The sequence below is a fragment of the Aquarana catesbeiana genome, linkage group LG03, assembly GCF_042186555.1.
Source record: "Aquarana catesbeiana isolate 2022-GZ linkage group LG03, ASM4218655v1, whole genome shotgun sequence".
In the NCBI taxonomy this organism is placed as follows: Eukaryota; Metazoa; Chordata; class Amphibia; order Anura; family Ranidae; genus Aquarana; species Aquarana catesbeiana.
In genome coordinates this window covers 474829703-474856386 of record NC_133326.1, presented here as the reverse complement: position 1 = coordinate 474856386, position 26684 = coordinate 474829703, and the positions used below count along the sequence as shown (strand labels likewise).

Here is a 26684-nt window from a genome sequence, read left to right as displayed (position 1 = left end):
ACATTTTCCGTTGGAATTTCCGTCGCACAAAACTTCAGATCTGGATCTCAAATTTTCCGACAAAATCCTTTGTCGTAAATTCCGATTGTGTACACAATTCCGACGCACAAAGTTCCACGCATGCTTGGAATCAAGCAGAAGAGCCGCACTGGCTATTGAACTTCATTTTTCTCGGCTCGTCGTACGTGTTGTATGTCACCACGTTCTTGACGTTCGGAATTTCCAACAAGATTTGTGTGACCGTGTGTATGCAAGACACGTTTGAGTCAACATCCGTCGGAAAAAATACATGGATTTTGTTGTCGGAATGTGTGTACGTGGCATTATACAAAAAAAGTGTACCAAAAAAAGGCGCCTTGTGGGGATGAGAACATATAAACCACTGTCCCCTTTAAAGTGAACAAATCACTGGAACTGTTTGAAATTATAAAATAAGGCGCTATACATGTTCCTATAAAAAAAAAAAAACTGGCATAAAGAAAACACTGCATCAGACTCAAATGTGCACCTTAAGGTGGAGGGCCACCCTGAAAAAAAAAATCACCAAAAATCCTAAAAAATAAAAAATTTGAAAAAAAAAATTTTTTAAACTTTCCTAAACCCTTGTTGCTAGGCAGTCTTCCTAATCTGCCTCTTCCTATTCCGCGGCGTGTTCTTTTCCTCGGTGAGCGGCCCCGTTGTCTTCTGGGAACTGTGTGTGTTCCCAGAACACCATGGGGCCATTCAGAGAGCGGAGCGCTCGTGTGTGTGCGCAGTAGGAAACTGGAAGTGAAGCCACAAGGCTCCACTGCCTGTTTCCCTTACCTAGGATGGTGGTGCCGGGACCTGAGAGCTGAGGGACGGGTCGGCCTCAGGCGACCGACATCGCGGGCACCCAGGACAGGTAAGTACTTATTTAAAGTCAGCAGCTACAGTGTTTGTAGCTGCTGACTTTTAATTTTTTTTTTTTTTTTTCAGGCCGGAATCCCGCTTTTAATGAGAAAATAAGCAAGCATAAAGTCCACAAGTGAATAAATCCCAACACCAAAACGGAATACTCTGAGATGAAACTTCTAGATCTTCCACCACGAGTGCTCAGTATGAAGATGGTCAAATAACACTTTGGGAACACCAGATTGGTTCCACTAATGGCATAAATCCACTCCAATGGCCACTCAGGAAGGAGCTAGAATGTAAAAAATGACTCCACAGGAGACACAGATGAAAGTCTCATAGTGCAGTAATTTTTAATAAAGTAAAAACAGCAGCGGTTACTCACATGTGATGGTGCCCTGCACTAGGTGTAAACAACGTGTGTGTCAGCTGATCCCTGGGGGTAGCGTGCTTTCCACGTCTCACTTTGAAGGTGCAAAGCCTGGTGTGGGGTATCAAATATGGACATGGAAATGACAGATCCTCCGCTCTGACATATATTTCGCCATTCTCAGCAAAACATATAAATATAAATTAAATATAATATAATTTTTTTTTTTTAATATATAAACATGTATAGCGCCTTATTTTATAATTTCGCAAGAATTCTAATAGTGTCTAATACATTCCCTGAACCACCATTACTATATAGTTGTGACATCCAACCTCTACAGCCCACAAGTGGAACCTCCAATGTTTGCTGCTTAGGCTGTAGTTTGGTAAAGGAGGATGTAACTTGTAGGGTCTGTCTACCTAAAAAAAAAAAAAATTGTGTTGGTGTCCATTAGTCTTTGGCCTCTATCCTTTTGGTATTCCTGACAGTGATTAGGTCCATTTTAAATGTTGCACTCACTAGAAGATTGTGATGAACCTATTGAATGTTGCAGCAATTTTTTCATTATGGAGAATGCAACAGGAATAGCAAGATTCTACAGTGGTTCTAGAAAATGGTGTATGAGAGCACATTGCTGCAGTTGCCCTTTTAAGCTAATGGAATATATAGCCGTTTAGTTGAAGTCCAGTTTGTGTAGCAGCTTTAGCCACCAACATTTCAGAATTGCCCTGCATCTGTTTTGTCTGGGTGAAGTGTACATTTTGTTTACTTTAGTAAATGGGTCCTAGGGGTGACCTTCACATATATCAAGGACTTCCAGTCTTGGCCGCAACCAGAAGTCCTTGATATATGTGCAGTTGAACACTTCAGTTTTAGATGTAAGTGTACTGCTGTGTTTTTCATTTTTTTTTTTTTTTTTTTTTTTTTTTTATATATTTTACTGGATTACTGCACATGGAGATATCTTTGTATTGCATGTGAGATTATAATGCAGGAGAGTGGAGGATATCCTTGGATAGCCTTGGATGTAACTCAACAACCTCCTCCAATATGTTTAGTATACAGCACTTGGGGTCCAGTGGAATTTTCACCTTGAAGACCATATTTATTGTACCGTATTTAAGTATAACACGCACCCCAAGTTTAGGAGGGAATTTTAAGGAAAAAAAAACTTGCATTCAAATGCCCATCAATGCAGCCTTATCAGTGTCCATCTGCAGCCTTGCACAGCGTCCATCTGCAGCCTTGTCGGTGCTGCATTTAAACTGCAGTGACCTGTCAGTGTCACTGCAGTTTGAAAATGGCGCAGTCGAGATGCACAGAGCTGGTCCTGTGTATCTCGGCTCCTCTCGTAGTCCCGCCCTATGATGGACATTACACCGGTCCAATGGCGTGACTGAGCGGAGCCGCGTGCCGCCCATATACATACACAGCCGTGTGTACTCGGCTAGTCTCGGATAGCTCCGCTCAGTCACGCCCAGTCCCTGTGTTATGTCCATCATAGGGCGGGACTGGGCGTGACTGTGAGTGGAACTAGCCGAGTACACTCGGCTATGTATACATATCGGCGGCACTCGCTCCTCCGCTCACAATCGGCGTATAACACGCACCCACATTTTTCCCCTAATTTTAAGGGGGGAAAAAAGTGCATGTTATATGCCGATAAATATGGTATTTACTACCTGCCAGAGGTGCAGTTTGGGGCAGCACCATAGCAGGTGAGTTAAGTCCCCATGATCCCTTTTACACCTATGACAAGGGTCTGCATTATATCCCATCTTGTATAACAATGGAGTATAGTGAGAGCGTAGTTAGAGATATAGATATATCTATCTATATCTGACGTAGCTTTTGGGCCACATTAAGAGAGCATGTCGTCACCGCCTCGTATGCGTACTCCTCCCATTGGTTGCCTGTCCATGTACCTATCTCTCTCCCAGAGCAATGTTGCCTTACTGGGGTGCCCTTTATGGAACTCGGACAATAGCATATTATAGCACTGTGAAATTAAACATTTAGCGCTATCTGCCATTTGGATTAAGGTAAAAGGTGTGGAGGATAGTCGCCATTCAGGCATATCACCCTGCACCCTAACTGCGTGCTGTAGCTGTATATAGTAAGAGTATGTGTGCAGGTAATGAATATTGGGCTTGTGGTGAGGCAAATGATAGCAGGACCCCGTCCTTAAAGATCTGTGACAAATTATGTAAACCATATAGCTTCCACCTAGCTCCATGTACTAATTTTAGCTAGCTCCAGGTAGTTATTACCCCATATTGGGCTATACTTTGTGTACCCAGTAACATGTAAATATTTAGCCTTGTTTCATAGTGTGCAGCCATTCAGTTTTCCCATCACCTCCAGAACAGTGTAGCTAGAATCAGTGTTCAACTGCCATTGCACCAGACTAGTGCAGCAAGCATCCGCTTTCCTGATCACCAGTTCCAGTGTCACCAGACCAGTGTGTGCCTTCAACCGTGTTCCTGGTCACCACACCTGTGGAAGCCAGCAACAGACCAGTGAAGCCTGTGCCTGCGACTATACTGACCCTGCTCTGTTTGTTGACCATGTTGCTGCCTGGACAGATCCTTTGCTTGCTGAACTGGTCTTTGCCTGTGGCCTGAACTGACCCTTCTGCACATCCTGCTGACTATGTTCCTGTGAGACACCAGTCCCAGCCATCTCCTGCAGGCAGTTGCCCTCCTAGGAACACGTGTGTGTGTGTGTGTGTGTGTGTGTGTGGGTTTTTTTTTTTTTTTTTTTTCAGCCTCCTGTTCCTTCTGGCTACTGAATGTGGCATTCCTGGGGGCAGCCACATACCAGTAGGCTTGCTTGGCTTGTAGGAACGGAGACTGTCCCATACATCAGTCCAGAAAGTGAGTCTCATCCATGGTGGTAGAAGAAAAATATTACAGCGCACACATTCAAAAAAACATTCACCTCCAGCAAGGCTAGTTTAAAAACACCTAAACATTCTCAAAAAGATATTTTTAAAAATATGGGGATTTGGTCACACCATATTGCTACATGGTGCTAAGTCCACTTAATGCGACAAAGTACCCATGATTAGTGGGTCCTACACTATCCATAGATTTGTGAGATCCTGCTTCTCTGAACCATGAGAGCTACACTCTTCTAAATGGGAGAATTCAGATTGTATGGTCTTATGGCTGCACCAGCTTTAATGTGAAGGTGTGCCCCCCAAATATCTTGTTTGTGTATTGTATGGATTCTGACCAAATCCTTTTGGGATAGGAGCACCCTATTCCCTCATTAAGTACCTCTCATTAGTGTCCACTTGTGTCATAGGTGGAGACCTTTAAATTCTCCCATTTAGAAGAGTGTAGCTCTCATGGTTCAGAGAAGCAGCATCTCACAAATCTATGGATAGTGTAGGACCCACTGATCATGGGGTACTTTGTCGCAGTAAGTGGGCTTAGCACCATATAGCAATATGGTGTGACCAAATCCCCATATTTTTGAAAATGTCTTTTTGAGAATGTTTAGGTGTTTTTAAACTAGCCTTGCTGGAGGTGAATGTTTTTTTGCATGTGTGCGCTGTAATATTTTCCTTCTATTGTATGGTCTTATGGCTGCACCAGCTTTAATGTGAAGGTGTACCCCCCAAATATCTTGTTCATCCATGGTGGTGTCCCCATATTTGGGAGTACAGAATTTGTTTTGGGCTGTAATTCTAATGCCCCGTACACACGGTCAGACTTTGTTCGGACATTCCGACAACGAAATCCTAGGATTTTTTCCGACGGATGTTGGCTCAAACTTGTCTTGCATACACAAGGTCATACAAAGTTGTTGGAAAATCCGATCATTCTAAACGCGGTGACGTAAAACACGTACGTCGGGACTATAAACGGGGCAGTGGCCAATAGCTTTCATCTCTTTATTCTGAGCATGCGTGGCACTTTGTGCGTCGGATTTGTGTACACATGATCGGAATTTCCGACAACGGATTTTGTTGTCGGAAAATTTTATATCCTGCTCTCAAACTTGTGTGTCGGAAAATCCAATGGAAAATGTGTGGTGGAGCCTACACACGGTCAGAATTTCTGACAACAAGGTCCTATCACACATTTTCCACACATTTTCCATCGGAAAATCCGACCGTGTGTACGGGGCATTAGTATGTAAAAACTTTTTTTTTTTTTTTTTTTCAGCATTTTTCCAAAACTTGTAATAAAAAAATAGACTTTAAAAGGCTCGCCATACATCTTAAAACTTAGCTTGGGGTGTTCACTCTCTCAAATAGGGTAACTTTGTGGGGGCGTTTCCACTGTCTTGATGCTCCAGGGCCTTCAAAAAACGTGATAAGTAGTCAGAAAATTAGATATGTAATTTTGCTCTTAGAACGCTTGAAGGTTCTCCTTTTGTGTTTTGGGTCCCACCTGTGTGGCTAGGCTGTGAAAATCTCACATGTGCTATCTCAGTACCTGGGAGGCATAGCAGCATGTGTTTTGGGTGTAAGTATGCCTATGCTGTGTGAGAACTTGCTAAAATTACAACTTTGTAGGGGGGAAAAAATTTGTAATTTCTTAATTTTCCAAAAATACAAATTAAAAAAAAATAGATTGGACTGTCTACTTTCCAAAATGGGTAATTTGAGGGGGGAAGGGGTGTAATTGTACTGTCCGAGCATTTTAGGGCCTCAAAAAATGACCTGGGCAGTGAGTACATCCGGATTAATCAATTTTCAAATGTGTATATTGCTTTGTAAATCCTACAACTTTCACACAAGGTTACTTTTTACCAAAGATTCTGATTGTTGGTGTGAGGCTGTTTTTTAATCTTCATAAAGGAAGTCTATGGTGATCTTTGAAATAAAAGAATACTTTAACCACTTGCTGCCCAGCATACATATATATAAAAAAAGTGGTTATACTAGGAGACGGAGAAACATCTATTCCCTGATCTCCCTTGTGACTAATGAAGCTGGAATGGGCAAGGATTTTGTTGTCGCTTCCGGTTTACAACCTTTTAGTGGCCGGTACAGCCAGGGAAGCATCTGAACAAACCGATCTGTATTTGATCAGGTGCATTGAAGGACGAGATATCGGGGTCATTATAAGATCACTTTTTTTGACTCGTAAGCTAATTCCTGCTGGGTCTCCTCCAATCCTCCTACCATTGGGGACTGGATTCGGGAACTGAACAAACATGTAATGTTTGAAAAATATACTTCTGTCCAACGAAATGCTTCCTGGAAGTTTTTGAAAAAATGTCAAATGGAAAGATGCCTCATGTTCTAGCTTAAACTTACAATAAAGAGGTAGTGTCTGAAGAGCAGGCTAGCCTGTCCTATACAGCCCTATAGAGGAATTGTTTAAACGCTGGATAATGAACTTAACGTGGTGCTAATGTTAATGGCTTATTGGCTCAATTGAGTAGGTAAGGGAAGGTTGTGGTTTGTTTTTTTTTTTTTTTTTTTTTTTGTTTTTTTTTGTTTTTATTTAAAAAAAATTTTTTTTTTGTTATGGAAGAAAAAAATTCAAATAAAATCTGTATTGTTTTTGACTAGGTAAAGTAGTGTTTTTTTTGTTTTAATAATGTAAGGAAAGGGTTAAGCTTGTCAGGGTCACAGAAATGGAAAATCTCCCCAGAAGGGAAAGGCAGAAGAAAAATGGCAAAGGTTCTAATTCTTTGCTGCACTATTCGAACAAAGAAAAGGCTTGGCTTAATCTCTACTTTAATTATTTAATAGCTTTATATCATTCACATTTTGAACAGCATTTGTTCAAAACACAACATGCCAAAAATAAGTTTGTTTCAGTTGATTGTAGTATAGGGTCTCATTCGCAACCTTAGGAATTGTTGTAAATATATTGGATCTAGATTATTGTAAAATGTATGTTGGCTTTATGAGTAAATGTATGTTGGCATTGAGCTGTTAAAGCCATACTTTGCATGGTATAAACCCTTTCAGCTATCTTGTGTTCTAATGTTCTTTCCATATTTTGTACGGTAGTATGCTTACATGATGTGTCAGGAGTAATTTAAAGCTCTATTTTTGGGTGCGAAAATCTTTGTATGCTATGGAAACGGTTCTGTAGAAGCTGCCACCTTTGCCACCAGATATGTGCAGTACTTGTAGCAGAAACTTCACTTCTTCCACATTTTCATTATGGTGCAGCCTTATTTCAAAATGAATTTTCCTCAATCCTACAAACCATACCCCATAATGACAAAGTTTAACCGCTTCAGCCCCGGAAGATTTTACACCCTTCCTGACCAGAACTCTTTTTGCAATTCGGCACTGCGTCGCTTTAACTGACAATTGCGCGGTTGTGCGACTTTGTTCCTAAACAAAATTGTCCTTTTTTCCCCACAAATAGAGCTTTCTTTTGGTGGTATTTGATCACCTGTGAGATTTTTTTTATTTTTTTGCGCTATAAACAAAATAAGAGCGACAATTTTGAAAAACATTATTTTTACATTTTGCTATAATAAATATCCCCCAAAAATATATAAAAAAAACTTTTTTTTTTTTTTTTTTTTTTTTTTTTTTTCCTCAGTTTAGCCCGATCCTTATTGTTCTACATATTTTTGTTAAAAAAAAATCGCAATAAGCGTTTGGTTTGCGCAAAAGTTATAGCGTTTACAAAATAGGGGATAGTTTTATGGCATTTTTATTCAATGTACAGACATCCTTGATGAAAACCTGCTCCAGAGTGTTCTGGACATCAGACTGGTGTGAAGATTAGGGACAATGACCCTAAGCACACAGCCAAGATAACAAATGAGTGGCTACAGGACAAATCTGAATGTCCTTGAGTTGCTCAGCCAGAGCCCAGACTTGAACCCAATTTAACATCTCTGGAGAGATCTGAAAATGGCTGGCACTGCCCATCCAACCTGATGGAGCTTGAGAGCTCCTGCAAAGAAGAATGGGAAAAACTGCCCAAAAATAGGTGTGCCAAGCTTGTAGCATCATACTTGACGCTGGAATTGGTGTTTAAAGGTGCTTCAAAAAGGTATTGAGCAAAGGCTGTGAATACTTATGTACATGAGATTTTTTTTTTTTTTTCATAAATTTGCAAAGCTTTAAAACTACTTTCATGTTGTCGTTATAGAGTATTGTTTGTAGAATTTTGGGGAAAATTAATTGAATAGATTTTGGAATAAGGCTGTAACGTAACAAAATGTGGAAAAAGTGAAGCTCTGTGAATACTTTCTTGATGCTCTGTAAAACTACATCCTGCACTAAAATATCAGACTGAAATTAATAGGTTCTCTTTCATAAATATCCTCTTCCAACTATGAACCAAGCATTTTCTAGGGTAGCCCGTCTCAATCATTTCACCCTGAGGAACCCTAGAAGTTTTTAGGTTCTCAGGGAATCCCTGCTAGAATTTTTTTTTTTCCCACTATCTACAGCTCATGGTAGATTAACAGGATCATTAGGTTGAAAGTGGGTATGGTGTGTGTGTGTGTGTGTGTGTGTGTGTGTGTTTTATATTTATAGAAAATAGACCATTTTATTTACAAGAAATAAGTAATGTGACATACCTAGCATATTTGCAACCCAGGGGGGATAATTTTTGTTTCTAACCAAAAGTATCTTTAGTAATCATCTTGAAAGGAGTAATAAGTGCAGAAAAGAGACAGTAGCCATTGTGGTGTTGACATTTGTGGTTTGTGTAGAAGTAACAACAAATGCTAATGAGAAATTGAAATTTTATTGATGATGATCAGAGAAGTTGGGAGAGCAATCCTCTATTGCTCACTGTTCAAGGAACCTCTAGCAACCTCAGGAGGTACCCTATGGTTCCACAGAACCCTGATTGAGAAACACGGTTCTAGAGCATTTAGTCTGTGTTCAGTTGTGTCTAATGGATTGTAGCGTGACCTCTGCAGAGTTGCAACAGACCACATAATCCGGAATTTGCCAGTGCATTAAACAGAACGTGCAGTTGGCTCAGATTCAGAATTTAGTACTGACGGTATCCTGAAATGATATCCCTCCTTGTGTTTGAGTGCCACTGAAATCCTCCAATGACTCTGATCACACTACTTTTTTTTTTTTTTTTTTTTTTTTTTTTAACTCTTCCCGGCCTCAAGGTGAACACTCAGCAAGCAATAGCTTGCTGAGTGAACACTCAGCAAGCAATAGCTTGCTGAGCTTTATATACAGAACCTTGCCTGAATTTTCACTTGAAATATGTCTTGGATACAGTGCAACATATATTCAGAAATGTCTAAAAGGGCATGGTCATCTAAAACTGAGGTTTCTTATAGAAGTTGATGGTTTCTTAAAGCGGGGGTCCACCTATCTATCTTTTTTTTTTTTTTTTTTTTTTGAGTTCATTCACAAACTTTTCTTCTCAGCATTACATACTCACATATTGTGTGTAATATGTCCGCCTGTGTCAGATTTCGTCGGAAAGAATAACTAATATTATTCACTACAGGCGGTTTCCATCTTCATTGTGGGCATTTGAAGCCCACAAGCATTTATTTCCTGGATGTGGTGAATGCTGTGCTCCCAGCATTCACTGCTCGTTCCCGCACATGCTCAGTGGCATCCTGGGAAGCCTGAGACTAGCTCCCAGGAGTCTGGGAGAGGCTAGAAACACGCCTACTCCCACGGGAGGAGAACCAGGAAGTGCAAAGAATAGAAAAATAAAAGGTAATTATGGCGGTTTAAATTTTTTTTAAAAGGCATGTCAGCATCTAGGCAAGGAAGAGAATACATACAGATATTGTTCAAAATTTGGGTGGAACCCTGCTTTAAATGCTCAGGGGCTCAAAACTGAGTTATATCTTTTAGGTTGTCTCAACACCTATGCATTTGTTCCTGATGCATTTGGGTGCACTTTCAGTGTGCTGTACATTGCTGTTGACCGTGCATTTAACATGAGTCCTCTGGACATCTTGACGTGTGTGTGTGTGTGTGTGTGTGTGTGTGTGTGTGTGTGTGTGTGTGTGTGTGTGTGTGTTTTTGTTTTTTTTTTTTTTTTTTTTTTTTTTTTTTTTTTGTGTTCTCTCCACATGTGACCTAGTCCCATTGCAAACAATGACTAATCTGTGTATATGTGCTTTATACACATGGCTGTGAATGGTCCCTGAAAAAAAAAATGTACCCAGCCTTACCTTGCATCCCCTCCCCTTCATAATCTCACTCTTTCAGTGTTGATCTTTGCAGTGCAAAATTGGGAGACTTCATAATGGACTTGGCCAGTAGAAAACGTGGGAAACTTAGAAGTCTCCACCAGAATCGTGAACACTGATCTCACACCAATTTTGCATTGAATATTATTTTGTTTTGTTTTACTTCTAGCTAACTCATACATTTACACTAGACAAGCAATGATAACCTGTATCCTTCCCAGCACATGTTTCCTTTAAGCCCCTTTCACACATGCTGTCCGTTTGTCCGTTTTTTTTTTTTTTTCTTTTTTTCTTTTTTTCATCCATCTGTTGGATGAATAACGGACATCAATGCATCACTATGGAAAAACTGATGTAAATTGATGATCATCAGTTTACATCCGTATTTAAAACTGATCAAAGCTCTATTTTTCTTCTGTTTTAAAAAAAAAAAAAAAAAAAAAAAGATCGGACGAAAAACGGATGTAAACTGACATGGTCAATTTTTCATCCCTTTTTTGCATTGGTAGTGGACGTAAAAGGAAAAAAAACGGAGCACTGATGAAAACCTGAAGAACACTTCATCCGTTTTGATGTGACTGAATTGATGAGTTTGTGTGAAAGAGGCCTTAGAGTCAACTGTCTGGGTTTTTTTTTTTTTTTTTTTTTTTTTAAAAAAAACATTGACTGCACTTATAAGAAATAGGGGTGGGAATGGGGCCCGACTTTAATTTTGTTACCGTTCAGTAAGGCTAGGTTAATCCTACAATCTGTTTTTCAGTGTGATTATGTAGTGCAGCTTGGGTGTAGTTTGTAAATTCTATGGGGCCAAAATCGCACTGGAATCACAAAATAGTGCAGGAACCTTTTCCAAAATCTCAATGTGCTGAGTTGCATTGATGTGAACAGGCACCATTGAGAACAATGATTAACATTGTCATGCAAATTTGTGCAATTCAAGTTGCATTTGAAATCACACGGCTTACTGCTGCTGCATTAAAGCGAATACATGGCTGTAATATATTTCTCCCTGCTGCATTAGGACAGTCTATGATGTGCCTTTGGCTCGTCCCTCTGCTCTTGTATACAAACCTGCAGTGTCATCAGTGTACTATTGTGTGAGTTGCACAGCTAAGAAGAAGCTGAGTGTCTCCTGTTTGTAGCTTTTGCACTAACTCACTGGGGCTCAATAATGGATATTTCAATAAGAAATCATTGAGGGATTAAACAAGGTGTAGCCAATATTGATAGGTTAAAAAAAAGGCTGTGACTGTAGATGGGCTTTAACAGTACATAACGGCACACCTCAGGGGTAGGCCCAGACAGATTGGCCAAAATACTAAAATGTTTTCATCTGTTACCTGTATTGGAGGTGGGACAGCAGTGGTAGAAACATTTAGTGTAGTTGTAAAAGCATGCAACACTGGGAACATGGGAAAAAGATGGAAAGCATATGGCCCCTTTCACACTGGGGCGGTTTGCAGGCGTTATTGCGCTAAAAATACCGCCTGCAAACCGCACCTAAACAGCCTCCTCTGTTTGTTCAGTGTGAAAGCCCGAGGGCTTTCACACTGAAGTGGTGCGCTGGCAGGACGGTAAAAAAAAGTCCTGTCAGCCGCATCTTTGGAGCGGTGTGTTCACCGCTCCTGCCCATTGAAATCAATGGGACAGCGCGGCTATAGCCGCGCTGTACGAGTGGTTTTAACCCTTTTTCGTCCGCCAGCGGGGGTTAAAACCGCACCGCTAGCGGCCGAATACCGCCGCAAAAACTACGGTAAAACAGCACTAAAAATAGCGCTGTTTTACCGCCGACGCCCCCACCGCCCCAGTGTGAAAGGGGCCTATGAGCGAGATGGGAGAGAAAATAGCAAGGAGCCCAGATAGAGGAACAAGCTGTCTTTAAATATGATGGTAGCATTCTTTAATCTCTTAAAAGGTTTTTAAACTGTGCAGAGCCCTCAAACGCCCCATAGAAGCAATGTGTAATTGTAAAGATTGATTGTGAAGTTGTGCTGTTATTTCCTCCATATATTGTATGGGGATAGGTTCTGTGATCTAATCTCATTGTGGGGAGATGTCCCATGCCTTGGAATCGCTACCCACCCTGCCAGTAAAAAAAAACATGAGACCCTTTTTGTGCCTTGAAAATGGGTTCTGAGATTAAAAAAACATTTTCTGGGATGTTATAAGAGGACCAAACCATTGCTCCTGATTATCCTAGGTTTTATGTCCCAGCTCAGTTCCTAAGCTGTTATATAGTAGAGTATGGTATGTGTGGTTTTGGGCATTGGTATAAAGTTGAGATTAGATGGGATGGGTTTTTTGTTTTTTCAAATGGGGTTTCGTCTATCTCATAGTGGCTGTAGGCGTCCTTCCTGTCTGCAATGCAATTGAAAGGGAAAAATAGGATTTTTTTCATCATACTTGCCTGTAAAATCCTTTTCTTTGAGTACATCATGGGACACAGTCAGGATAATCATTACCTGCTGGGTTATACTCCATCTCCAGATGAATGGACACTGGTAGACCAAAAGTCTTTGGACAGGAAGTGATCCCCTATATAACCCCCCCCCCCCCCCCCTTAAAGGAAGTACTTAAGTTTTGTAGCAAGAACTGCATCCTCAAGAGGGGAGGGATCTCTGTCCCTTGATGTACTCAAAGAAAAGCATTTTACAGGCAAGTATGATGAAAATAAAAAAAATATATATATTTATATTATATTATATTATATTATATTATATTATATTATATTATATTATATTATTTTATATTATTTTATATTATATTATATTATATTATTTTATATTATATTATATTATTTTATATTATATTATATTATTTTATATTATATTATATTATTTTATATTATATTATTTTATACATCGTGGGACAGAGTCGGCTAATATTCATTACCTGCTGGGACGTCCCAGGGCAATAGCCTTGAGGGGAGGCAGACAACCTGCCAAACAATAGCCTTCAGAACTTATACGGTAGTACACTGCGGCTGAAAGCCGAATCCTCGGACCAGGTAGCAGCCTTACAAATCTGAGCCACAGATACCTGATGGAGAAAAGCCCAGGAGGTTCCTACACCCCTGGTAGAATAGAAGCAAGAAAATCTCGGACTGCTGCACTCTGGAAACGGACATCTTTATTTCATGAATTAAAATCCAACAGTAGCCAACAAATGGGATCAGAGAATAGCAATAGCTAACGTGTTTCACATACAAAGATGCTTACTCATAGCTAAAGTGTATATGAGTACAAATAAGTAGATAAACAGAGTAAAAAACTACCAATGAAAGACTGGTAGTGAAACAATCAATTAAACCATTAAATCATTAAACAATTACCAATTAAGGACACTTTTTGAACATCACATATGCCGGTCATCCCAACAATAAAGAGCACATATGAAGAGAAATGAAAACAAATAAAAATATTTACAAGAAACATTCTAGAAAAAGTTTGTATTCTCTGCATAGCTTGGAGAGACCCCCTGTAAACTATAAGCTATAGTTGTATCTCCCATCAATATTCATGTCATAATGGAATAACTAATGTAGTGGTAACAATGCACCCCTGGTAGAATGAGCTCTCACCCTAAAGGGAGGAGCTTTGTTTCAGACCATAGGCCTGAATGATCAATTGCCAGACCCAATTGGCAATGGAAGCCTTGGAAGCTGCCTGCCCCTTCTTGGGTCCTTTTGGTAAAACAAAAGTCTGATCCTCGGATCTCCGCAGATCTAGACAAATCTTGACTGCCCGGACAACGTCAAATGAATGCAGTCGTCTCTCTTTCGCTGAATGAGGCTGAGAGAAAAAAAAGGCAAAATAATGTCCTGATTTAAATGAAAGGCCGACACAACTTTTTGGCAAAAAGGATGGAACAGGTCGTGACACAGGATCAAGCATGGTTCTCTGCACGAAAGAGCCGCCAACTCTGACAGCCTTCTAGCTGAGGTGATGGCCATCAGGGAGGATAGCTTGTGCGACAGCAAGTCTAATGGAATTTTCTTGATGTGTTCAAATACTTGTTTCTGTAACAGACAGCACCAAGTTCAAGTCCCAAGGACATAGGTGACCTAATGGGGGGGGGGGCAAAGCAAACGAGTCGCCCCCTGCATAAAGGTTTGGACTAACAAATGGGATGCTAAAGGCCTTTGGAAGAATACTGACAAGGCCAAAATCTGACCTCTGTACTCAAAGCCAATCTGATTTCCACAGCTGACTGTAGAAAAGAGAATTCTCCCAATCGTGTATTTCTGCCATTTTCTGGCTTCACACCAAGCAATATAAGTCTTCTTCCAGACCTTATGATAAATCTTTCTAGTGACAGCTTTTCTAGCATCCACTAGGGTAGACACTATTGGTCCCAAGATGCCACGGTCCTTCAGCACCCTGGCTTCAATAGCCATGTCATCAAATTTAGAGACTGTAAATTGGGGTGGAATTTAGGACCTTGAGACAGTAGATCGGGGCGACTTGGAAGCGTCCATGGCCCATCTATTGCAAGTCTCAATCTCTGGGAACCAAGGCCTTCTGAGCCAGGCTGGTGCCACCAGAATGACTGGAACCCCCTCTCTGAATCCTGCGCAATAAATGTAGAAGGAGAGGGATTGGAAGGAAAGCATAAACCAGGGAGTACTGGAATCTGCTCCAATTGCCAGAGGATTCCTTGTTCGGGACACAAATTGATGTAGCTTGTTGAACCTAGCTGCTAGTAGGTCGACCTCTGGCCATCTCCAATGCTGGCAAATTTCCTGTAACACCCCTGGGTGTAGGGACCATTCCCCGGGCAGATCTGCTGGCGACTGACATAATCTGCCTTCCAGTTCTCTACTCCCGGGATATGGACTACCAATAGAATCAGCACATGTTCCTTTGCCCAGGCTAGTATGTGGTTCACCTCCTTCAGAGCTTAACGACTCCTGGTACCGCCTTGGTAGTTTATATAGTCCACTGCGGTGGCCTTGTCAGAATGAACCATGATTCTGAAGTCCTGAAGCTCCACCATCCAGGACCGTAGGGCCAGATGTACTGCCCGTAATTCCAGGATGTTGATGGGCAGGATCTGTTCTGTCCCTGACCATTTCCCCTGAGCTGTGAGCCCTTCTAGGGTTGCTCCCCAGCCTGAGACTAGCATCTGTAGTCAGTACACTTAAGTTACCGGGAGAGAGGATTTTCCCTTTCGCAGTTTCTGATCCTGCAGCCACCAGTTTAGGCTTAAGCGTGCCCGAGGAGATAAGCACATTGGCTAATCCAGGGCTTGTCCTCTTCAGTTCCGAGCCAACAAGCTGTCCTGTTGTAAAGGCCTGGAATGGAACTGGGTATAGGGCACTGCCTCAGAGGATACCATCCTCCCTTGAAGACTCATACAGAGCCAAATGGATGTTTGTCTGGTGCCCCTTATCTGACGCACCTGAACCTTCAGGGCAGAGATCCTTATAGGTGGCAATAATACTCTTCTTGAACTGTATCTAGGATCAGACCTAAAAACTTTAGACTGAGCTGGTTTCAAGGTTGACTTTTTGAGATTTATGATCCAGCCTAAGCTTTTCAAATACTGCACTGTGCATATTATGCTCTGTTCTAGAGCCTGTAATGAGTGATCTCTGAGCAGGAGGTCGTCCAGATACCCGAGCACCAGGATCCCTTGGGCCCTTAAAAGACTCAGTACTGGTGCTAGGACCTTTGTGAACACCCAGGGAACTATAGCAAGCCCAAAGGGTAGAGCCACAAACTGAAAATGGTGTTCCTCTACTGCAAAACGCAGGAACCTCAGAGGCTGAAAGATAGGTATGTGTAAATATGCGTCTTTTATATCGATGGAGGCTCGAAAGTCTCCCCTCTGGAGTGAGGCTACTACTGAGTGGACAGACTCCATCCGAAAGGACTGTATCAGATACTTGTTCAGGTATCTTAGGTCCAAAATGGGCCTTGTGTCCCTGTTTGGTTTTTGAACCGTAAACCGGTTTGAGTAAAACCCTGTGCCCCTTTCGGATACAGGAACCTCTACAACCACTCCTTGATGCACTAGATGTAGTACCTCTGATGGGGAACCCCCGCAACTCCAGCTTGTAACCGCAAGATATAATTGAGGGGACCCACTTGTCGTCCTGAATTCTCTAAATATCCACAAAGTGCAGCAGCCTTCTCCCCACTCGATGGAGTGAGGGCATCCCCTCAAAAGGAGGGCTTGGTGCTAGGTTTAGAAGAGCTTAGGACCCAGGGCATCATCTGGCCCTGCGGCTTGCCCCTGGTCCTAGCGCCCTGTTGGCGGCGGAACCGCCTTGACGCTGAGACATTTGAGGAAGTAGTCCCTGAGGTTTTAAATTTTAAACGAGGGACGTCTGGTGCTTTTCTTCACAGGAAGTAGGGAACTCTTCCCTCTGGAAATCTTTTGGATAGATTTGTCCAAATGATCACCAAATAAACGTTCCCCATGAAAAGAACCTGCCAATACTTTTTTAAAGAAGCTCGGCTGACCAAGTAATTGCAAAGGCTCTTGTTTAAAAAAAAAAAAAAAAAAATTCATACTTACCTGCACTATGCTGCTCGTTTTGCAGAGTGGCCCTGATCCTTGACTTCTGGGGTCCCTTGGCGGTTCACGGCTCCTCCAAGCATCAGATAACCAGATGCATTAAGGCAGGCATGTCCAAAATCTGGCCCACGTTCCGGTTTAATACGGCCCTCCTGGTCACTTTAATATATATCTTTTGTGGCCCCCAGGGCCACAAAAGATGTATACCGTATCTATCGGCGCTGCCTCGAAGGGTGTGGAATGAGTGCCGTCAGATTACATACAGGAGAATCTCCTATTTACTCGGCAGCGTCTGTAAAAAAGTCCTGTCTCCTGGGCTGCCATTGGACATCTGTTCTGTCTATCATAGGACTTTGTATTAAAGAGGCCGCTGAGTAAACAGGAGAGTCTCCTGTATGTAATCTGTCGGCGCTCCTCACCCCCCTCCCTGTCCCCTCCGAGGCTGCAGATGGGCATCGATCAGGCTGCACTGATAGTGAGGCTGCATTGGTTGCAATGGATAAAAAAACTCACGGATCGGATCATTCCTTGGATCAGAGTCACGGATCGGATCATTTTTCGGATCAGCAAAAAAAGATGAGCTTAAATACAGTATTTGATGTAAAATGTGAGAATCAGAGGTGTTCTGTCACATTAACAACCATTGCAGGTCAGCAGGCTTGCTGCTGCTTTTAAAATTTAACATCTAAACAGTCCGTCAGATTTACAAATACTGTATAGCATATAAGCTCCGTTTTTGTGTTGAAAATGCCTGTGAAATCTAAAACTCCGCTGGGTATAACAAGATGTCCGCTTGCCCCCTTCTCACACTATCATTACTGTGCAGGAGTGTGGGGGGTAGCAAGATGGCGGTGGCGAAATGTCACTTCCTGACGAGACAGCGGCCGCCGCCGGGTGTACCAAGATGGCCTCCGCTCCGGAGCTAGGCCAAAGCTGCGGCCTTTCCTATGGCCAAGGCAGCAGAGCGCTCCACGGATTGGGTGGTGACCCGTTCGGATCACGGATCGGTGATGATCTGTTGCACCCCTAATTGCAATGGTGAGGCTGCAAATGGGCACCAATTAGGCTGCATTGATGGGCACTGACCCTTATTTTGCTTCACAGTTCAAGTAAAATTTGTTTTTTGCTGAAACTTCCCTCTTAAAGTGAAGGTGTGTGTTTATACACCGATGAATACGGTATATCCAAATAACACGCCCAAGTTCATCCTTAGTCCCGAGCGGCGCTCGGAGTCGTTGGAGGCCACAAAAGATATCCATATCTATATCCAAATAACACTCCCAAGCTCATCTCTTCACCACACACAGCCACAAAGGCAAGAGAATTCTTGTTGGGCAGTGTATTAGTGTTCAGACAAACACACTTAGACTGAATTTTAATGGATCAAAGAATGTCAGGCAAAATGGCCCTCACGCATGTTCACTTCAAGTCTGGCCCCCTATGAAAAAAGTTTGGGCACCCCTGCATTAAGGTGAAAAACACAAGGGTTTACAACCCCTTTAAGCCACAAGTCTCTGCATATGTACAGACCAGAGAGCCAAACGAAAAACCTGCTGTATTGAATCCTTTAAGGCATCAACAGCAAAACACACCGCTCGAAGAATATCTTTCTTTCAGGCAGATCATCCTCGTGGTTAGGCCTATCAGGCCATTTGACCTGATCCTTTATGGACTGGCAGATGCCAATTGCTGCAACAGCTGGCCGAATAGCTGAACTGGCCAAAGAAAAGGAAGCCTTTAATGACTCCAATTTCTTGTCAACAGGGTCTTTCAAGCCCTGTGCATTTATTTACCGGACAAGTTATGTTCTTGTTTAAGGGCCCTTTCACACTGGGGCGGGCGTCGGCAGTAAAGCGCCGCTATTGTAAGCCGCTAGCGGCCGAGAAATGGTTAAACCACCGCAAAGCGCCTCTGCAGAGGCTTTTTTTACCGTCCTGCCAGCGCACCGCTCCAGTGTGAAAGCCTTCGGGGCTTTCACACTGGAATGAAAGCAGCGGCACTTTCGGGTCGGTTTGCAGGCGCTATTATTAGCGCAATAGCGCCTGCAAACTGCCCCAGTGTGAAAGGACCCTTAGGAAGAGACTGCTGCATCTACCGCTGGAATGTTCCATCTTTTTTTTAACAAATTTTTCATCCATAGGATATAAAAGGGAAAACCTCTTGGGAGGAACAAAAATCCTGTCAGGATGTCTCCAATCAGCATACACCGCCTGTTCCAACAGTGGGTGTAAGGGGAAAGCCTGTGCGGCCTGAAGAGGCCTCAGGGATCCCAAAGAGGACCAGGGGGGCTAAGTCACCTCTGCAAGAGGCAACTTAAAGGCAGAACGAACCCTTTCGATCAGTCAGGATCAAAAGCCTCTGCGACTGAGAGGCAGACATCAACTGGATAACTTCTTGTCCAGATTGCTCAGAAGCAGACCCATCTGCTGGGCCCTCCACAATCCTGAGCTTTTAGCTCTTCCCCATACTCAACCCATTCCTGCTCCGGGGAGGGGGATCTGCGGGATGGAGGCAATCATGCCAGCAATACTGTGCTCTAACCCGGCTAGGGCCAAGGACAGTTAATCCTTGGTGATAAAGGGTGAAGCAGCGGCGTTGACTGTAGGCACAATACCAGATAGGTGTGCCCTTCTCTGTAGTTAGTCCCACTCCTAGTTTTTGAAGACATTTATAAGCCACAAAAGAGTACTTGGGTGTAGTATTAAAACACCTCAGAAGGAAGACCCTTTAATAGGGCTCACCAAGCTATGTAACAATTGGAATGTTCTGTGCGCACGCACGTGCGTGGTCCTGGTGTACGGGCGTGGCTGTATTTGTGTATGATGCAAATCTTTGTGCCCAGATAAAGGCTACTGCGCGGCGAAGCCATGTGCGCCATGGCCGCCAAACAAAGTCCAGTGCTTTTGCGAATGCACATGCACCATGGTGAACCAAGGCGAAATGGCGCACCGCCGTGCGCCATCATACAGGTAAACAGCCAGACACAAGTGAAAAAGGTACACTTTGCAAAAACACCCACAGCTAGCCCAAAACTCCCCTGTATGGTCATCGCACACAAGTTTCCAGCCTCTAGCTAGCTTGACTGTTACAATCATTGGGACACCCCACAATAAAAAGGTTTCACCTACCCGGGGGGCGCAGTTTAGAAATTAAGAGCCCAAACTTCACCCATCACGGCGGGTTCCTGTCACTTGAAGACATTCAAGGACTGGGTACCCTTTTCATGTTTAGGGTCCACTCCCTTGGACCTGTTCAGCACCCTGCAGGAATGCCTTAGCGCTGTGGTGTCCAGGATTCCACTTTGCAGGGTCCAGCGCCCGGAGGCCACGTTAAAGGCAAGACCTCACAGGATCTTTATTCTTTGCGAGGCTCGGGTACCATTTATCTAGGCATATAGAGCCTTTGTCAAACTGATCCGATTGGTCAATCCCTTGATTCATTTAAGGACTGTTTGTGGGACGAGAGACCTGGGGCTCGGAGAGCTCAAACGTGCCATCCACCTTGCAGACACTGGTAAAAAAACTGAAGTACTTCCTGTATGGGAGGGGTTATATAGGGGATCACATCCGGTCTAAAGACCGTTGGTCTACCAGTGTCCATTCACCTGGAGATAAAATATAACCCATCAGGTAGTGAATATTAGCCTGCCTGTGTCCCATGATGTATGAAAGGTCTGTGTGGAGCATTGCACAGGGGGTGGGATTAGGATTTTAGCATGCCACATTGCACTGAAATACTATTCAGTGGTTGAAAGTAAGAAGTGGTGTTTGAGTGGATGGTGGTTTTTTGTTTGTGTGACCGCTCATCAGGGAGACTTGTTATGCAGGACGTGGAAGGGTAGAGAAATACTCACAGGTCCTTCACTCTGAGTAGGTCACTATGCAGGATTAGGAAAAGCAGAAAAATGCTGTTTCTACAGATCGCTTCCTTGCTGGGTTGATTGCTATGCAGGGCAGAGAAATACCCATTCGAATATATCAATCCCTTGCTGTTTGAGGTGCTGCCCCATCACTGGTGTGACATTGTAGAAGAGCGTTTCCATCAGCAGGGAGGCAAAGATTTATCTGACAGCCAGCGAGTACTTTACCTGCACTTTTGGTACTAAAATGTAAAATGGGCCTAAGTGGTATACAGTATGTTGTATTGAAGTAGAAGAAAAATTATAAACTGAAATGCAAAGTCAGGGAATAAATATCAGAATTACCGCCATCCTTTTCAGTTTTTTAATATTTTATCTGTAGTGTTTGTGTATTCTTCCCTTTTTTTTTTTTTTTTTTTTTTTTTTTTTTCAATCTAGAAAATTTCTTATTGGTTTTTCAATCTTGGATCAAATGTTTTAGTTGAGCCTTGTGTTCCTGTGTTCAGCCATCCTGTGAGCACAGCATGCTTCAGTGATGAGCCAAATAAACCTTTTGCCTTTTTTCTTTTGCCAGATCATTCTGCAAACAGCGAGCAGCCATCGAAAAGGAGTACGGTCAGGTAAGAAGCAGTTATTCATGTCCTACTTTTAGAATTGTTAATTATAGAGATTTTTATGGAAAAAGATGACAAAAACCCTGTAGAGCAAGAGTAGTCTAAAGCCGGTGCACAGCCTAGGTTTTCTAAATGACGCCAAGTCCACTAAACTTTCATTTCAGGCGAACAAGGATTTTGTCATTTGGGGAAGGGGAGCATGCATAGTGCAGGAGCTTCATAAGTACTCTGCTAGTGATGGGAGCTACTGCAAATCAGGTGTCCCAAATGAGATATACCCACTTACCTTGTGTTTAGGTGACAAATACAACATTTTGGATTTTTTTTTCATTTTCTGTCCAGGTGATTTGTCAGCAGAATCGAAAGTGAGAGGAGATGAAGTCTCTCCAATGTGGGCACAGACATTCCTCAGAGGGTCCTGTCCCCTCTATCTGAAAAACCCCAATCTTTTGGCTGCAGTTGACTAAGAAAACATTTGTCTTAAAAACTGTTTAGGGGAAGAGCATTTCTAGTCTCCTAAAAATGCTAGTTACATGACATTCATGTTGACACATTGGCTTCAATGCTTTGAGTGACTAACCAGATATGCAAGTGTGAAGCTATGGAATTCTTGCCACTTTTCTGATGAATTAATAGCATACATGTTCCAGATGCAGGTATTACAGCTAACCTTAACCAGTCTATGATTTTCAGGAGCAAGCCAGCAATGGCAGCCCACATACTGCTCTCAGAAGGGTCCTTTTAACTATCATGTATAGTGAAATAGCCTCCAGACCTGTTTAAATAGAATTAAATATGTTAACACCTGATCTTTATCTGTAAAAAAACAAAAATGAAACCTTACAGCATTTACTTGAACCGTAGTATTGGTCTACCTATAAAGGCTCCATATTAACTTTTAAAGTTGTGTAGTTTTTCAACCTTCAGTATAGTTGTTCCAACATCTAGGTCTTAAGCCTTTCTAAAACAAGTAACTTGTGTGGCTGTCTGACACATTTGACTTGACTCTATTTACAGCTTTATCCCAAGCCATCTTATTGCTTAATTATGAACCATGACTATGATGACCTGGTCTCTGCTGCTGTGCTCCATGCTGATAACATCACCCGTTGTGGTTGGAGTTCTTATATTGCTGTGTTAACAAAGGCTTTTTCATTTTCGCATGAGTCTGTTAGGGTTGTCATCAGGCTGCAAACAGTGTTCATGAGCAACTCCAGGTAGCAAACAGTCGGTCAGTTCATAGAGGGCTCATTGAGGCGCTTTACCTTTTTTAAACTGGCCATACACATACTCCATTTCAACCACTTCCCATCCAGTGAGAATTCCAGCTTGATTGACCACCAGAAATCAAGTTGATTGTAAAGATGAAACTGAGCATTCCATTGATAGCTTATAGAATGATTGAATCGGAAACAGAAAATACTTCAGGAGTTTCATCAAATTATTTTTCTGATGAGTGTGATTAGGATAATTTTGGTTCACTCTCCTTGCCATTCATCAGTACCACTTTTTTTTTTTTTTTTTTTTTTTTTTTTTTTTAATCTTCCATTGCTTTGCAATTTTTTTTTTCAATAGAGATTTATACAAAAGTTTGATTACTTTTTAAATTGCCACATTCACACACCAGCCGCTTTATTAGGTACACCTGTTCAATTGCTTGGTAACACAAATTGCTAATCAGTCATTCACAAGGCAGCAACTCAATGCATTTAGGCATCTAGATGTGGTGAAGACTTGCTGAAGTTTAAACCGAGCATCAGAATGGGGAAGAAAGGGAATTTAAGTGTCTTTGAACGTGGCATGGTTGTTGGTGCCAGACGAGCTGGTCTGAGTATTTCAAAAACTGGGATTTTCACGCACAACCATCTCTAGGGTTTACAGAGAATGGCCCGAAAGACAATATCCAGCGAGCTGCAGTTGTGTGAACGAAAATGCCTTGTCAGAGGAGAATGGGTAGATTGGTTGGCAATGATAGAAATGCAACAGTAACTCAAATAACCACTCGTTACAAGGGTATGCAGAATACCATCTCTGAACATGCACAGCACATCGAACCGTGAAGCAGATGGGCAACAGCAGCAGAAGACAACACTGTGTGCCACTCCTGTCAGCTAAGAACAGGAAACTGGCTAGAATTCGCAAAGGATCACCAAAGTTAGACAAGAGTGGAAAAATGCTGCTTGGTCTGAGTCTTGATTTCAGCTGCAACATTCAGATGGTAGGGTCAAAATTTGGCATAAACATGAAAGCATGGATGCATCTGGCCTGATGTAATGGTGTGGGGGATATTTTCTTGGCACATTTGGGCCCCTTAGTACCAATTGAGCAATGTTTAAATACCACAGCCTACCTAAGTATTGCTGACCGTGTCCATCCCTTTATGACTACAGTCATAATGACTACCGTCACAAAGCTCAAATCAATTTTTAACTGGTTTTTTGAACATGACCATGAGTTCACTGTACTCTAATGGCCTCCACAGTCATCAGATCTCAATCCAATAGAGCACCTTTGGGATGTGGTGGATCGGGAGATTGTCATCATGGATGTGCAGCTGACAAATCTGCAGCAACTGTGTGATGCTATCATGTCAATATGGACCAAACTCTCTGAGGAATTTTTCCAACACCTTGTTTAATCTAGGCCACAAAAGTAAGGCAGTTCTGAAGGCAAAAGGGGTCCAACCCGGTACTAGCAAAATGTAACTAATAAAGTGGCCGGTGAGTGTATATGGCCAGCTATATAATGTAAAGTCTGACTGCAATTTAAAACTGTGGGACTGAAGCTTAACGAAAACTGAAAATGTGAGGGAGGGACGTTTGGTTTTATCTATAAAGACATTAAATCTGCTAAACCGCTAAATCTGTGCCTGTAGTTTGTTCAAACTTTAATTGCAATTTAACCACTTAAGCCCCGGACCATTTGGCTGGCCAAAGACCAGAGCACTTTTTGTGATTCGGCACTGCGTCACTTTAACTGACAATTGTGCAGTCGTGCAACGTGGCTCCCAAACAAAACAGACATGCTTTTTTTTTTCCCCAACAAATAGAGCTTTCTTTTGGTGGTATTTGATCACCTCTGCGGTTTTTATTTTTTGCGTTATAAACAAAAATAGAGCAACCATTTTGAGAAAAACGCATTTTTTTTACTTTTTGCTATAATATCCCCCAAAAATATAAAAAAAAAAGTTTTCCTCAGTTTAGGCCAATACGTATACTTCTACATATTTTTAGTAAAAAAAATCGCAATAAGCGTTTGATGTGTTTGCGCAAAAGTTATAGCGTCTATAAAATAGGGGTTAGTTTTATAGCATTTTTATTAATAATTTTTTTTTTTTTACTAGTAATGGCGGCGATCTGCTATTTTTATTGTGACTGTGAGATTATGGCAGACACATCGGACACTTTTGACACATTTTTGGGACCATTGTCATTTTTACAGCTATAAAATTGCACTGATTACTGTAAAAATGACACTAGCAGTGATGGGGTTAAGCACTAGGGGGCTAGGGAGGGGTTAAGTGTGTCCTGAGGAGTGTTTCTAACTGTTAGGGGGATGGGCTATGAACAGCACTTCACTGATCAGCGCTCCCGATCACAGGGAACTATGATCAGTGACAGTGTCACTAGGCAGAACGGGGAGATGCCTGTTTACATTTGCATTTCCTCGTTCTTCAGCTCCATGAAATGATCGCGTGTATCCCCGACTCACGGAACTCCTGGCAGGGTTGCGCGCGCGGTGCGCACTTGACCACACGGCGGCAAATTCAAAGGGACGTACCTGTACGCCCATTTTCCCAGCTGTGCCATTCTGCCGACCTATATGTACATGCAGCGGTTGGCAAGTGGTTAACTAAACCTATTTGATTTTTAGTCAACTAAAATGTACTGGCGATTGTAGTCGACTAAAATGACATTTTAAAAGACGGACCAAAACTAAATTGAAATGTGACGTCAAAATTAACACTGAGGCTCATTAAGTACTCAACGATCTACTTTTTTTTTTTTTTTTTTTTTTAACTGCATGTGTACTTTAAATACTTTGCATAACTTGCATATCATGCTGAAATTCTGAAACCTTTAAAGTGATTTGCTTATTACAAGCGGAATGATGGTCAGAGAAACTGCATCTGGCAAACTTTAGCTCTGTGAAATGGCAAATAAACATCAGGGGTTTGGATAGAAGAAGGAAGCCATGCAGGGAATATGGCACCAGAGTCTTGTTTACTCATCAGTCAGCGTACAGACGGCTGGGAAGCATGGGGCGGGGGACAAATACAAAGCCTGTGGTGACATTAGCAAACTGCTTACTGTGCACATCATCTAATAGATGCAGTAAAAATGCTTTAAAGCTCAATAAACTGACTAATAATTTTATATCGGCAGTCTGTGGTGGATCATTTCCACAGGAAATATAAAACTGCCTTTATTTACTAATAAATATATTTATCCTAAAAGTCATCCATTTTAAACATTGTGGTTTTTCTGCTTATAGCCTGGCAATAAACGGTAATTTTTAAAAATGATTTCAAAGGAAGTTTGAAGTTTGAGCTCTGAGCCTGTCTTTTTTGTCTTTCCGTATGCCATGAAAATGAATTATTAAGCAGTTAAACTAGAACTCTAACCAAAACCTATTTTCTAGGTTTTTAATAGAGTAGGGAATGCTGTGATTGTTGCCATTAGGGAGCGCTAATATCCCTATTTGTTCTGGGGATCAAGTCAGCAGAAGACAATTGGGAGTCTAAAACATTACAGCTGTCACTGGAATAGGGGTTTAGGGGATATCTGCTAATAGCAACACAGGTTTAAATGAGAGCTGTCAGATGTAAGAATTCCCCTCAGTTCTACCTACTTTCTGTTGTGATTGTAGGAACAGGACGAGCAGGGAAATCTCCCTAATGGGTACACGCAGGGCTTTTTTTTTTTTTTCAGCGGGAACGTGGGGGAACGCAGTTCTGGCACCTCCTACACCAAATGTATGTAATAGCAAGCTGGAGGGTCTATTGATGCGGTCTGCTGGGGGGATTTATGGTCACTGGTGTGGATCTAAATTTGTGTGAGGGTCTATTATTGCTTGTGGGGGATCTGTTGTTGCTGGGGGGGGTGTCTCTTATGGTACTTGTAGGGATCTACTGTTGAGGGTGAGGTCTATTGTTGCTGACTGCTGGGAGATCTGTTTATGCTGCTGGGGGGGGTTTGGGGTCCTGGTCTAATGTTGCTGGGGTGGAACTTTTGTTGCTGAGGGTGGTATTTTGTTGTGGATGGTCAATTGTTTCTGTGTGGGGGGTCTATTGTGTGGAGAATGATTGTTGCTGGCGGAG

The 26684-nt window shown here is 42.2% G+C and overlaps 1 protein-coding gene across 5 annotated transcripts in view; it reads left to right on the top strand.

Moving 5' to 3' along the window:
* The window catches only part of FCHSD1 (FCH and double SH3 domains 1), a 194415-nt gene that overhangs the window by 59964 nt on the left and 107767 nt on the right, over positions 1-26684 (top strand). For all 5 annotated transcript variants that reach the window (XM_073621022.1, XM_073621021.1, XM_073621024.1 and 2 more), the window contains one exon: positions 21325-21370. In XM_073621022.1, the coding sequence (XP_073477123.1) occupies positions 21325-21370 (46 nt within the window). The remainder of the gene's footprint in view (positions 1-21324; positions 21371-26684) is intronic.